The following is a 14,443-nucleotide window of genomic DNA, read 5'->3' as shown; positions in this document are numbered from 1 at the left end:
CGAAGGAGGGCCATCAGCAACCACTGTGGCTACTGCGCAAGCTGCATGACTTGCTCAGTCCTAGATGTTTGCTACTGTTTAACACAAGCCATCCCATAAAAGTCAAGGTGAGGTAGTGGCTACAGAGTTTCAGATCAGGATTTATTTAATAAATAATGACAGAACTAAGTTGTGCCACAAGATTTAATTATTGGTGAAATCAGGTCTATGTTTGTATTTATTATTAACCTTTTGATACTGTCATATCATGAATACAGATTCTAAATTGGAATTTACAATAAAAAACCCTTCTGTTTCAAGTACATAATTTATCAAGTGAAAACAAATGTTAGGCTTCCCCTTTCCTAAATGTTTCCTAAATATACAGAGTAACCATCTATTCTTTCTGCAAACCAAATATGGGCCATGGGACATGTTTATCATAAACTGGAAACCTAACCTATCCAGAGTACCATGAATATTCCAAGATACATACTTCCCATGTATGGCCACTGGCTGATAACAAAATGACTTCCAGATTCAACTATCCCAATTTAAACAAAGTAGGAAGTGTGAAAATTAAATACCTATTAGCTGTTCTACTAAGACAGAAATAGTACGTTACTGCTTAGCAAAGAGCTATCTTAATGTCACCCAAGTTAATGACTGCATGACAGACCAGAAATAATATCTATCCTACTATTCAACTTCTCCCACATCTAAGTAGTACAGTAATAAAGTTTTTAGAACAATAACATTATTTTTCCCTTCAAAGTAGAAACATAAGAATAATGTAATACAACAAGATAATCAGGATACAAATAAAAAGGAACATAAAAAGGAAGTAAAATTGCAAAATAGCATAGGTAGATGGAAGTTATTTAAGACTGGCAATTGGTATACAAACTATGATCAGTTTAAACAGAATGTGTACATATAAGGAACATTAACATTACATTACAGCCAGGTAATTTTTAATAAAGTCCCTACAGACTGAGAGCATATCAAGATCTATCTGTAATATTATTGTTTGTAATATTATGACACTAAATGTGCTCTCTTGACGATAAGTTAAATCAAATGATAGGAAATTCTTAATTTCTACTGAAACTCTTAAAACTCAACTAAAACTCTACTGAAATAAAGGAGACACTGCTCATTCATTTGAAAAGGATTTAGGTGTCTCTAACATTCTTTGGATTGCATCCAATGGCTGAGATCCATGAATGAAGGAAGACCTATATGCTTCCACAATTTCCACTTCCAGTTGTAGCACCTTGCGCCACACTGGATACCACTTCGGAAGATCTCCAACTTTAAGAAATTGTGGAATGCTTTTATAAGAAGTGAGATCTCAGAATCCTTAGTTACATGTACAGAAGCTCCCCTCCTTACCAATGTGTTCATTTTATTTATTATTTTAAACACTTTTCTTTCCTTATCTGCACAGAATTAAGGCAGCTAACTTTGCAATCCATTAGCAAGATGAAAAAATGAAGTTAATGTTGGAGCTCTTTTAAAACTAAAGCAATTTGTTAATAAAATTGAAAGCCCCAAATTTTAAAAAATGCATATATTGCACTTTTAAAATACCCCAAATTAAAGTACACACAAAGGTAATGAGTGGAAGCCAAATCTGACATAACAGTTAACCTTCCAACAAATGATATCTGGAGATTAGTACTGAGTAATTCTACCAACAGTTCTAAAGAATAAAGTGGGTTTCTGCATCACCCACCTATAAACAAGCATATACACAAACACTTTTTCAAAAAATTGGAAATCCCCCCAATACTTCACACATTTACTAATAGCAGAATGGAACTTTATTGGAATTCTATTATGCAAGTCTCTTGCTCTAACACAGAATTGGCACTAAATGAATTCATCCGATAACCTGAAGTTGTAGCTATGGCAATATGATGGGATAATCATTGTACACTGTAACTTTCTTATAACTTTTTTTCAAAAATAGTGCTATAGAAACATTGCTTTTATATGTAAAAAGTAGACGTGAAAATCTACCTCACTGCCATCTCTTACAACAACACATACCCTTCTTCTATCAATACTTACAGAGTTTTGTAAATACCAGCACATATATCCCAGTACTACAATTATCTGAACACTTGTTGGCAGGGGCTCATGGTAAGTGTAGACCTTGGACATCTGGAAACCCACAGTTTGGCCACCCCACTCTATAATATATGCTGAATTGATGAGAAGAGAAACGCCAAATGAGAGCATCCCAAAACACATAATATCAATAAACATGTAACTGGACATCTGATTTGCTTACACACTTCAGTAATCATACTGAAAATATGAAAGCACAAAATAGGCTACCAAAACTTTTCCTTGTTACCTCTGCTCTGTTTTGAAACAGTGTTGCAAAAATGGTCACTATATAGCTGAATATAAAAGTTTCTTGTGTCAGTCATAGCATCCAATCATGTAGGTATGCTGTATTTATTACTACCTATAACAACTGTTTTTGTAGATATCGTTTTGATAAGTGCCTGAACAGTTCTGCAACCAGCCAAGATTCACTTTCCCTATCCCATCTTTATCTGGATATTAGTTCCCCAAATGGGATCAGTGCGGAGTTTATGACAAAGGTAACAAGTCATAGACTTCAGCAATAGTTTCATTTCCCTCCAACATGAATCAAAGTAATTTAGGCATTGCACAAAATGAAAACTGTCACCTGTGAGGCAAGAATATCAAATCTTGAAACTGACTAAAAGATTAATAAACTTATTAATACATTAATAAACTGTTATCCTAAACATAGACTTAATTGGGGGGAAAGAGATTCTTCTGAATTGATTGCGAATTTTTCTGAGTAAATATCCTGAGTTAATCAGGATATATAAATAGCATTTCTCCACACAGTACCCCAAGATGTTAATACATATTATATTAATTTGGTTCAGCCCTGTCACTTCTGAATAGATCTTTAGTTCACACAAATATGGCTGTCACGTAAGCAGAATGAAGACTTCTGATGGTGTAATACATAAAACATACCAAGTACAAATTGTACCATCATCCAACTAAACTCAAATTCCTTGCTCTAAAAAGGTTAACCACTAAGTGTGAAGGAAAAAATATTAGCTAATAACAGATACACATCTATCAACCACATCCTCCTGTAGTACATTAATGAGGCACATTTGAAAAGAATTAAAGAATATGGATTTTGACATAATACTATTTCATTTTAGTATATTTTAACTCATAGAATGCATTTTGTCCTGCAAGGTTCTGTGTTGTAAAATTTTTAATGATGTCAAAATTGCTTCTGAATTAGTGATCTGAAGAGAAACCAGAGTATGCTTCTAAATTAGCTTATTAACATGCAAAACAACCTGATACACTGTGCAAAACCTATTATTTAAATTAAGACATGACTACAATGCTGTAGTAGTGATGTCACAGTACATGTAAGAATCTGACCCATTCTATCCTTAGACATTATCAAACACTGATCACCTGTTTATTCTGATATATTTTATTGCACATGCAATAAACAAGCAGCTCCATCCAAATCATTTTAAAATAAACATATGGAAAATAAAAGTAGACAAATTCCATTATAAGAGTACATTACTCTTTATAATAATATTGTCTACCTCCAATATTCTGCAAACTAAAATTACATAAATTCATATTAAGATAGAACTCCCACTGTTCACTGGAAATGGCTTATATAGTTGTAAAGCAAATTTGGCCTAGCTAGTATATGGGAATTAAACCTGGATTATGTATTCGCACACACCCAATCAGGTTCATGATTGAAAACAAACCACAGCACTTATACTTTTAGCCAGAACTTTCTGAAAATTTGAAAAACCTTAACATGCATGCTAACAATTGCACATTCACCAAGGCTGCACAAACCTGCAGTGGTCTGTGTATTAGTATTTAACAACCAGTCTGCAGTGCTGAGCAGAGTCATGTCACCTGAAGGAAAATTACAAAGAAAATAAAATGCTAGTACTGTTTTACATATATCCTATAAGCGTAAGTAGAAAAAGTCCATAAAAACTATTTCCTTTAAAGAAATGAAATTTAAAGCAGTACTGCAAGCGCTGATCCTAAGCACACTTTACTTGGAAATAAGTTCCATTGAAATCAATCCATTCCATTGACTTAACTTCTAAGTCTGTTTATTTAGGAACAGGAAGCAGGTCTTATGGGTTGATCACTAGGATGAGTTAAGTATGCTTAGGTTTCAAAACATGAAGTAAAAAGTTTCAAAGCAAATTGCAGGACTAAACCTCATCACTACATTTACAATTAATACAATATATATACTCTGTGAAAAGACTAGATAGATAATCTGACCTAAACAATGCTGCTTTAATGTGCAGATTTTAGTTTAGTTAAAATATTCATATAGTTATTTATAATATAAATATAACTTATTTTGACTCTAAGTAACAGGTGTTCAATAAACACATTTTAACGTTTCCTTATCATTAGGTACTATTGTATGTTAAAAACAAAAATATGACAATTAGACATTTTGGCCCAGATGGATTATCCTATCACCATTGATATGCCAAGACCATCCTATTTATTCTGTATAAACATGTAGGAGTTTAAACATACTTTTTAATTGTCATCTCCCACGGTGTAGTTCATGTGCATTGCACAAACTACAGCTCTTTATACTTTCCACTACTGAACTACCTTTCTAAGAGGTAAACATGCTACAGTGGGAGAACAGCATGGAGGCCTGTATTACTTAATTTGCCCATATTATAAATGTTTGCTATATTTTGCTATATTTAACAAGGGAAAGTACAATGTAAATATATTTTATATGATCCTGACTGCAACAGTCTATCTACCATAAATTATGTCCATAATCAAACTGAAAATACTGAGGGTTGTTAGTATTTTACACGATATTGCACAAAACATAGAAATCTAGATAGTAGCAGCATTAATATAGAATGGATAAGTAACAGTCCCATGCAGCATTACTCAATTCAGCAGTAATGTCATGTACCATAGCTACCTGACAATTAATCCTGCATAGAATTACACAGTTAACACCTCAAAGAGTTGTTAAATCTTCAGACTCTTGGGGGAGGGGTGTTATCACTATACAAGAACAAATCTTCCACATAGACAATGAGATGATAGGGAACAAACAACATTTTACTTCCCTCACCTCAACATTCTTTTGTTACTTATATTCACCATGTACTATATGAAGTGATATATCAGACGTTTGATATCAGAACTAAGCCTAAGGCAACATCATATATCACAAGTATTCAAGAGAAATAAGAACTCACCTTCTGTGCCATTGGGTGTCATGGAATTATTATTTATGTGAGAATTATCAAGTTTTGGACCATTGGGGGATTCACTACTACCACTGAGACGGCTATGTGGGCTGGCTAGATCCTGCATTTCCATAGACCTAAAAAAAGGGATAGTAAATATGACTAATGGATTCAATCTGACTATGGAAGGACAATTTATATCCTCCCACTTATCAATTATATGACCAATTATACTATTTTAAATGTATAATCATATTCTCAAAATAGTCTCAATTTATTTCGGTAATTCCATATAATCAATTCATGATTAATGCAAAAATTCACACTTTAACAGACTAAAATACATAGTTAATCCATACCAAATTATACTTGTGTATGCATGAAAGGCAAAAAAGTAAGAATAAAAAGGTACTAATAAATACATCCCCAAAGCAATAAACTTATACTGTTTGCTTGCATGTAATTTACCACCCAATTGCCATTTAATGGGTTTCCAAACCAAACAAAACACATGGAGTAATAGCTGAATCTACAGTCTACTGACAAGGAATGAGATATTCATGATGTATGTGTTTACTCTAGCAAACTACTTAATTGTTCCTCTGTTTCCGCTGAAACAAACGCAGCATTAAAACATTATTATGTCTACTCTCTTGTTTGCTTTGTGGATTATATAAAGCGCGCCCAATTGAAAAGGGATAAGGCCAACATACAGTGAATCTATACAAGCATTAGTATGCCTTAGCACTTGCAGTACTTGAACTGTCACTTATAAACAAAATAAAACAAGGACTGAAAATCAGTATTTAAAAAGTAAATATTCTACTAGATCATCTCTTTTGCTTAAATAAATTACTGTGATTCCTAATCAAAACAATACTTTGAAAATATTAACTTCCATTTGCATTCTATCAAATAGTATACACTTAATTCGCAATTAAGGGGCAATGGTCAAGTAAGACATCCTAGGAGTTCTATATACATATGCTGACTAAAAACACTTCAAGAAAGAAGAAAAAGGCAAGGCATTCAAACATCTTTTGTTGAGAAAAAGTCCTATCTGCTTGATAGGTTTATTTAGTATATACAAAGTTTACAAAAGCAGGATAACATCTAAACAGGTATTCAGCTTTACCTGGGAGAAAATCCCAGAGCTGCCAGTGGGATTTACTTCTGAGTAAACATGGATGAGCTTAAACTGTATGATTTTCTAGTATGAAAATATATTTTGCTTCTATAGTAAAATATTCCATGCTGCAGTTATTTTCATACATAACACTGAGTTATAACAGTTCTAACTGGAATAGATTTAAATACAAAATTCCAGGTAATTACTATCTCAATACACAAAATGGAAAAATGTATACAGAAAAATCGATATAGCAGGCACATATTTAAATTATTTCTCAAAACACTGACAATTTCACTCCAGATAAAAATTCCTATGTCTCACCATTAAAAAATTTAAACGCTGGATTTCATAGAAAAGCCAACTTGATCTTATCCTTACCTGCAAACTGAGGAAACAGCAACATCTGAACTGATTTGGGATTTTTGCACCTGCAAACCAGGGACACAAATAGAAGCCTCTGTTATTCTACTTTCATGTCAGGTCTTAATCTAACTAAACAAAGAAATCTTCCTTGGGAAGGTAATGCTATCTTTTAACCAAAAGAGAAGGAGGGGGTTACTGCTGCAATGAAAGACATATTGTCTTTAAATTGAAGCCTCGACTGTTGTTTCCTCCAGCAGGTCTATCCCCCTCCTGCCCATGTCATGAGGAAGGCAGCCAAATGACGGGATAGTGATTCATCATTCGCCTATGACAGCTGCACACTGGATTACCCCTCCCCTAATCAACATGTAAAGTAGTCTTGCTAAGGTAGTTTAAGAAGAGGTGCCTGGGTAAGGTAGCTATTAACTGGGAAGGCATATTGAAGAGAAGCAGAAGCTCTAGCATTAGCCCCCCAGCAGCCCCAGAAGATATTTCAGCTTTTGTTATCACTGGCTGAAATACATTTCCCCTCCCACTCCTTTAACTCTTAACAGTCTCTTGTCTTTTATCATGCTGATTTTCATCTTCATACCCCACTCACTGTCATTTATGTTTTGTGTGTTCAGCCTCTAGTCAGTTTGAAAATGTGGAAGGATTCAAAGTCTAAAGCCATGTTATATATCTCTATATTGAAATAATAGGTTTAACCATACCATAAATACCTTTTTCTTCAATTTCATCCCCTCCCAAGAAAAGTTAAACTAGAAATCACCAGAGAAATATTTACAAAAAAGTTTCAAAGTTCCTATGCCATTATTCTTAAAATGCCATGTTATCATTTAGATACAGTTATCGTTAGCAACATCTGTGCATTCTTAGTAAATGTGGGTTGTTTAGGAAGAACTTTTTTCCCCAAAAAATATTTTGCAGACTTATATTGCATGGTTTCCTTGTTATCAGAAAATGTGTTCTGTTGGACTGCATTTAGCAAATAGTCTTTGATACTAGTTTCCTCAATAACAACTTCCAGCAGGTGATAAAGCCCAGGTGAAGACTGGCTGCTGGCTTGAAAGCCCAAACAAAAGTTCCCTAGCTAGGACATACATTGTCCAAATGTCTAAATTCAGAATTCCAGTCAACCTGAACTGACATCTCTTAGATGATCACAGAACAAAGACAAGAGAGATGAGGCATTTTAAGTGCCATAAAAGTCATTCAGGCAAATCTCACTTATGTGTCTGTAGTTTTTGTTATTTTTAATCACTGGCAGAATTACTACTTGAGCAAGAGTATGCCGCTCCTATAAGAAGCCAGACAACATATAATGTTACACACAATGGCAAAAAGTGCTCAGTAATACACAGCAAAAAAAACAAAAACACTGCAATGTTTTTCCTGAACGGTATTTAAAATGCTCCATAGTGTGTTTTTTAATCGACCATAGCAAGCCAACTCAAACTAGAGTATCATATGTGTATTTGTATCCACCAAGCCAAAGGGTTTTTTTTAAGAAAGAAAGAGAAAAAGACTCAAGTGTTAGATGGATTTTTTTTTTACTCTTAACTGTAGACATTGCAGCAGAATGCCTTCAGGATATGCTCTCTCTTGCTACTTCTGTACACCTTGAATAAATTATTGCTGGTAACTTAGCATACTTAAGAGCTATCTCTGGCTAAAAATGTGGAAGACCATTTAAAAACAATAAACTAGTGGTAACATAAATTTATCTTGTATATTATTTTACAATGAGATTATAACAACATATATAGAATATAATTTATTAATTCCAGACCACTAATCAACAACAACTAGTTCTGAAAATAAACAATAATAAAACGTCCCACCACTGCTATCTTTTCTAAAGCCAAAACTAGCAGATATTTGCATAGGTGATATCATATACGATGTAGATATTTGCATGCCTTTTTAATGCTCCATAAGCTGTAAGACTTCATGTCCAAGATCTTCATTTTCATTAGTCATGCTTCAGTTACAGTCCTTCGCCTATTAAGGATTATTTAAAACATGTGTTGTGTGTTATGGTATTTAAAAATGATTCTTTAATCAAAATAACTTTAAAACTACTAATCTTCACTTAGACTGGTCAACTGAATCCACATAGTGGTACAGGAAAAATAAATCTACTCTCAAGAATGCAAATGCATACAACAATTAGATACAGATGTTGGTGAAATTAGTTACAATTTACAAAATGCTACACTTCATATGCTTTCAGTTTTTATGTGGGATGCAAATCTGCAGTGCAGTGAGGAACTGTACTTAGGATGCCCAGTTTATAGAGAAAATGTATGTATGGGTGGTGCTTCAGTATCTGTTGTTGTCTAAGTCAACTTTACTCATAAAGTATAAGTTGCTGAAAAATAGCTCATTATTAAGCACAAGGAAAAGGTTTAAGTCATAATTAGAATTAATTCAAGAATGGACACTTTAAAATGGAGCCGGGTGGGTAGGAAATGCGGGCAGTACTCATATACCATGCAGTTAAAACTGACCAATTATCTTTTAAATGGCAACAAATATAGATCCTCTTTAAAATAATCACTATACAATGACTATTTAGGAAGTGAATGTAGGCTGATAAAATGCTAAGCTTTCACACCTACTACATACTGCAAATTAGTATTTACCTCATGAAAAAGATGAGCTATTAGCCAAGCCAGTAACACCAAAATGACATTTAAGTATCTTAAACTAGTAACATCTAATTCTGATTAGTTAATGAGATCTTTTAAGTTTGCCTTTTTCCCCTAATTAAATTTATAATTCTTCACAGATGTAGTATTGTTGATGTTCAATTTGTCTCTCTCATTTTGTTAAACCTCACATAGTACTCCACCAATCCACTGAATAGCCACATTAAATCTGTTAATACCATGCTCTTCAACCCCAGAAATTATTTCCAGAAGGCAAACTTGCTTTGAGAGATCATCAAACAAGACTTAAGGTACACATTTTATCACATTTTCCCTACCACAGAGCTCAGGATACAGGAGAAAATTCATGACTTTTGCACTGTTTATTATACTTTGCTAAATTACAAATCAAAAGCATCTGACAGAAAATCATGTATGAAGCCAAAAAGTTAATAATGTTCCATGAAAGGTAAACTGTAAATGGGAAAGGATTCTTAATCTCAGCAGCAAATAAGATGTAGGTACTTGTCTAAATTATGGATTTTCCAGACTTTTTCCCCCTTGTTAGAAGCAGTTCTTATAAAATGACTATAATTTAAAAAAACATTTATTACAGCTTAAAATAAATTGTGAAAATATCATGCTTATTCAAACAAATATATCTCACATGTGAGATAGACATTTATTTTCAACCATGGTTGTGATCTAATCTTGAATCTAGAAGACAATAGCAGCTTTTAAATCATAACATTTCTTTCAAGAGTTTAATTTTTTTCCATAAAATATTCACAAACTTTGAACTAAGCAGAGGAAACCCCTATCTAGAACTTAAGCACTACCAACTTCTGTCAATTTTCAGCATAGACTATTGCCTACACACTGAGACATACACACAGAGAATCTCATCTAAATTAGTATTAATTTTAAAATGGAACAATCAGATGCATTTAATTAACGCCATATCACCCTCCTTTCCTTCTAAGTACATATAATTCTTATGTGTTGTTTAAGCACTTATGAAATATTTTGACAGAAGTCTGAAATCTAAAAATAAAAGATGTGCCACTCTGTAATAGTGTGGGGAACAAGAAAATGTAACTGTTAAGCATGAAATTATACTTTCATGAGCCACTTTTTGAGTCACAATGAAGTATTATGTATGTCCCAAAGCACCATTAATTTATTCTGTTTCATTTGAAACTATGAACACACACACATACACACACACAGTGAGTTCAAAAAGTGAAATAGTGGCTGGTTTTCTTATATCTGTTACTATAAGTCAACCTAAAGTGGAAAATGACATATTACAAAAATATTGTTAATGGTCATAATATAATAATAACCTGCTCTTAAAATAAGGTATTATATACTGAACAGCAGGTAAAACTAACTTTTTCATATATATATATATATATTCAGTTTTGTAAAAAACGATAATGGTCTTGAGACCAGTGGAAAAATGTTAAAATGAAGATTGTAGAAAGCATGGATGAGGTAAAAACAAAATCCAAAATTATATCTAAATATAATCTTTGCAACTTTGTTTTATTAACAAATTACTTCAGTTTTAAAAGTGCTCCATTATTAACTTTGTTTTGACATTTTTCTCTGTGTAACTAAAATATGTTTGGGGAGCGTTTACCATACGATTTTTTAAAATGTCAAAGCGATATTTTGACATTTCTAAAATAACTTAAAAGATTTTTTTAAATGCCATAAACTTCATGAAAAATGAGATTGCTGTGACATAAAGCATGATAACACGTTAAACCGGTTTTAATTCTTCTAAATGTTTAGTTCCATGTAAAATCAAGCTTCCATAGTATGGTAGTGGAGTTGTTTATTTTGACATTTTGATAAGCCTCCACCCATTCAAATTCAGCAGAGTTTTGCCGGTATTTGCAAAATTTATACACTTTGACCAGGATTTCCTGCCTCAAAAAATAGCTGTCAGATCTCAGCCATATGTCTTCCTCCACGTTTCTTTGTTTTTTTTCCCCCCCGCACGTCTGTCTTTTATTCAGGTATGTTAAAAGAAAAAAACACCTCGTGATAAATAAAACCCACTGTTATTCTTTTCAGTGACTCCCCCCACACACACACTAGTCAGAAATCCAGGCACAAGTCGCAAACGGCAAGTTGGATACAATAAATAATTTGGAGCCACGTAACATCGGAGTTGTGGGAGTTGTACGTAACCAACTGAGAAACACCGCCAACATGAACTATCTCCCCCCCCCAAAAAAAAATGATGACGTATATTAAGTATTAATACGGCCGGGTGGGAGGTGGAGGGGAAACGTACAGTAGATCTCCCATCGTGGAAGATTACTCAGATCTTTGGGAAAGTACGGACTTGTTTGCAAACAGGTTATAGGTCTGGCTTTGTCTTGTCCGGAAGGCTTGACCCAGCCAGTCACGAGAGAAGAGCGAGCGCGTGTTCCCTCTCAGCGCGCCACAAGATTGGGCAACCCTTGTCAAACCCCTGCACGCCCCGAAACAGCCGGCTTTGTACTTACAGCGAGCGGCTCTGCAGCATCCACCAGCGCTAGGTGCCCCTTCGCGTCTGCTCTGACTCAACCAACCACCGAGGCGCATCTAGTTTTACTCCTGGAGCAAAGTTCTATGGCCTGCCCTGGTTTCAAACCCAAAAATAAAAACAAGAACAAGAACACAGCCGTTCGCCCCGCAGACCAGCAGCGCAGCTCGCTCCGCGGGGCTAATCCGAGTTTAGAGCAGAGCTGGGGTGACTGGAGCGTCAGGGAGTGAGGTGAGGGAGTGAGGGACTGCTGCTGCTGCTGCTGCTGCTGCTGTTGCCGCGGGCTGCGCCTGCCAAACGTGTGTGTGTGTGTGTGCGTGTCTGAGTGAGGGGGGGAAGTAGGGGGGATGGGTCTCCAGAAAGAAATTAAGGAACGGCCACCGAGGGCTTTCCCAGGAAGGCTCAAAGTCGGAAGTGGCACCGAGTGGTCCGTCTCCAGCAGCACCCAAGTCCAAACTCGCCGCTCCGCAGTTCGCGCTCCAATCCCACTTTGGGCAACTCAGGCGCGCGCGCGCCCTCGCTCGCTCGCTCGCTCGCTCGCTCGCGCCTCTTTCCCCTTCCGCAGATAGGATCGCAGGAGCGCTGGAGCAGACAAAGGGCGAGGCGGCTCTTCCCCGCCGCTCTTTTCTGGCCGCCTGCTTGTTCGCCCGGTCTTGTCGGTCTGCCCCAGTCTCGCCTCAGGGCTCCCCCCGCCGCTCTGCTCTTCTCTCCCCCCCCCCCCTCTGTTTATTTGTAATGCAAACCACAGCTATTCTCTTGTCTTTGGTCTTATTGGTTTAAAGGGGGGGGGGCGACGCTAACAATCGAACGGAGCCTCCGGGCTGGCATGCCTGAGGCAACCTCTGCTTGCGAGCACAATTTTGGTATGCAAATGAAGGATCCCGCGGTATGTGCATAAACAGCTGTGGGGGAAGAAAACGGCCCGAGCGCGCGCTGACAAGGAGCGGGCGGGCTGCTCTCTCGCTCGCTCGCTCTCCTGCGTCTGCTGCAGCCCTGGCACCTCCGCCGCCGCCAAGCCATTTATAGCTTCCGAGGACAGCCGGCACGGAGAGCCTGCCCTGCACCTAGCGAGCGGGAGCCGGGGAAGGTGCAGGTGAGGCCGCAGGGCCCGGCACGGGGCGGCTTCTTTTGCAGCCAGCTTTGGAGGGTCAGGAGACGGATGCCCGAAGCAACTACTATGGAATTCAACCAACAGACTCGCCCTACATGGAAGCGTTGGGGATCCAACCAACTCTCTTCCAAACATGCAGCATTGACGACTGAACTTGATCTTGGAAGAGATTTGAGCTCAGTTGCCTATTAAAGGGGAGGGGGGAGTATTCTTGCATACTGAAAACAAAACAAAAAGGAATTCGGATATGTTTAACCTGCACGAAATGAAGGCCAGTGTCAATCTCACACAATAACCACAAAACTTTCGACTGTTCATAACGTGTAGATTCAAATGATCGTGTGCAAAATGAATCTTTTCCACATGCTTTTGGTTGCTCTGAAGGTTTAGAATTGTCCATAGCTTATGAGTCCAGTTGCATTCACTAAGGGTTTTTTTGTTTGTTTCCTTTTTGTACAAAAATATATATATAATCAGGCTAAGATGATACATCGTCTTGGAACTGTGTGAGGTTTATAAATATAAACCCCTACAATTCAAAAGGAATTCAATTCAAAATTAAATTAATGCAAAATAGATCCCATGAGAAGCTCTGACCAAGATGGGTGGAAACTGAGTTATTTAAACAATCCACCATGCAGAGACATATTTCTGCTGCATCTTCCTCTGAATAAAATAACTTGTTCTCAAGAAGAAAAGAAATCCCTTAATTTCTACACAGGCACTTCAGATGCCCCAAATAAGATTAATTTGGGGCTAAACTTTGTATTTTATTTATTTATTTATTTTGCAAGTAAGTTCATAGTCTTACCTTCAGCTAACAGATTTTGTGAATAAAAGTCATCCTTATAAATGCAAAACATCTTCTGGGAACTGCAATATCCAACTGATTCATTTTCTCAAGAAAATATATTTTAAACAAGACTTCCCACTAAGGACAAAGTTGTGTCCTGACAGCCTCGAGAAGATACACCTAGGATCTCACATTGCTCTGCACAGGAAAATATACATGAGAGACACCTACCATATATGGAAGGTTAAGGTCAAAATTCACATATTTCTATTGGGTCGACGTAGCCAGTATAAACAATGAGTTGCCTTCTTTGTATTTCTCTAGCATCATGCTAAAATATCTGCTTCTAGTGCCTGGTTTAAGAGGCAATAGAAATAAAACTATCTTAACTCTGTAAGTGGAGACTTTACTAGAATAAAATGATTCTGTCTAAAGTATGACAGAACCAATAGTCATGGTTTTGGGGCCTTTTAAACAACATTAACAGTTAAAATATTGTTGCTATATACCAATATTGAAAATATATCCTTCTTTAGCAAAGAAAGACACTGCTAAAATGAAGATAA

At 36.2% G+C, this 14,443-nt stretch overlaps 1 protein-coding gene across 12 annotated transcripts in view; it reads right to left on the bottom strand.

The window, feature by feature from the left end:
* The window catches only part of EYA1 (EYA transcriptional coactivator and phosphatase 1), a 111,698-nt gene extending 97,673 nt beyond the window's left edge, over positions 1-14,025 (bottom strand). For 2 of the 12 annotated variants that reach the window (XM_077352169.1, XM_077352172.1), the window contains exons 1-3: positions 11,954-12,597; positions 6,793-6,842; positions 5,292-5,419 (exon numbers count right to left, since the gene is read on the bottom strand). In XM_077352169.1, coding sequence (XP_077208284.1) covers positions 5,292-5,415 — 124 coding nt within the window. In that variant the 5' untranslated portion in view covers positions 5,416-5,419; positions 6,793-6,842; positions 11,954-12,597. Of the gene's footprint in view, positions 1-3,882; positions 3,946-5,291; positions 5,420-6,792; positions 7,196-11,953; positions 12,601-13,895 lie in introns of those variants that run through there. The other 10 variants (XM_077352174.1, XM_077352175.1, XM_077352166.1 and 7 more) reach the window with 9 other exon arrangements.
* Positions 14,026-14,443: the final 418 nt, after the last annotated feature.

This window comes from Paroedura picta, chromosome 9 (assembly GCF_049243985.1).
Source record: "Paroedura picta isolate Pp20150507F chromosome 9, Ppicta_v3.0, whole genome shotgun sequence".
NCBI classification, from domain to species: Eukaryota; Metazoa; Chordata; class Lepidosauria; order Squamata; family Gekkonidae; genus Paroedura; species Paroedura picta.
The sequence above is the reverse complement of the archived record's forward strand: the minus strand, read 5'-3'. Positions and strand labels throughout refer to the sequence as shown.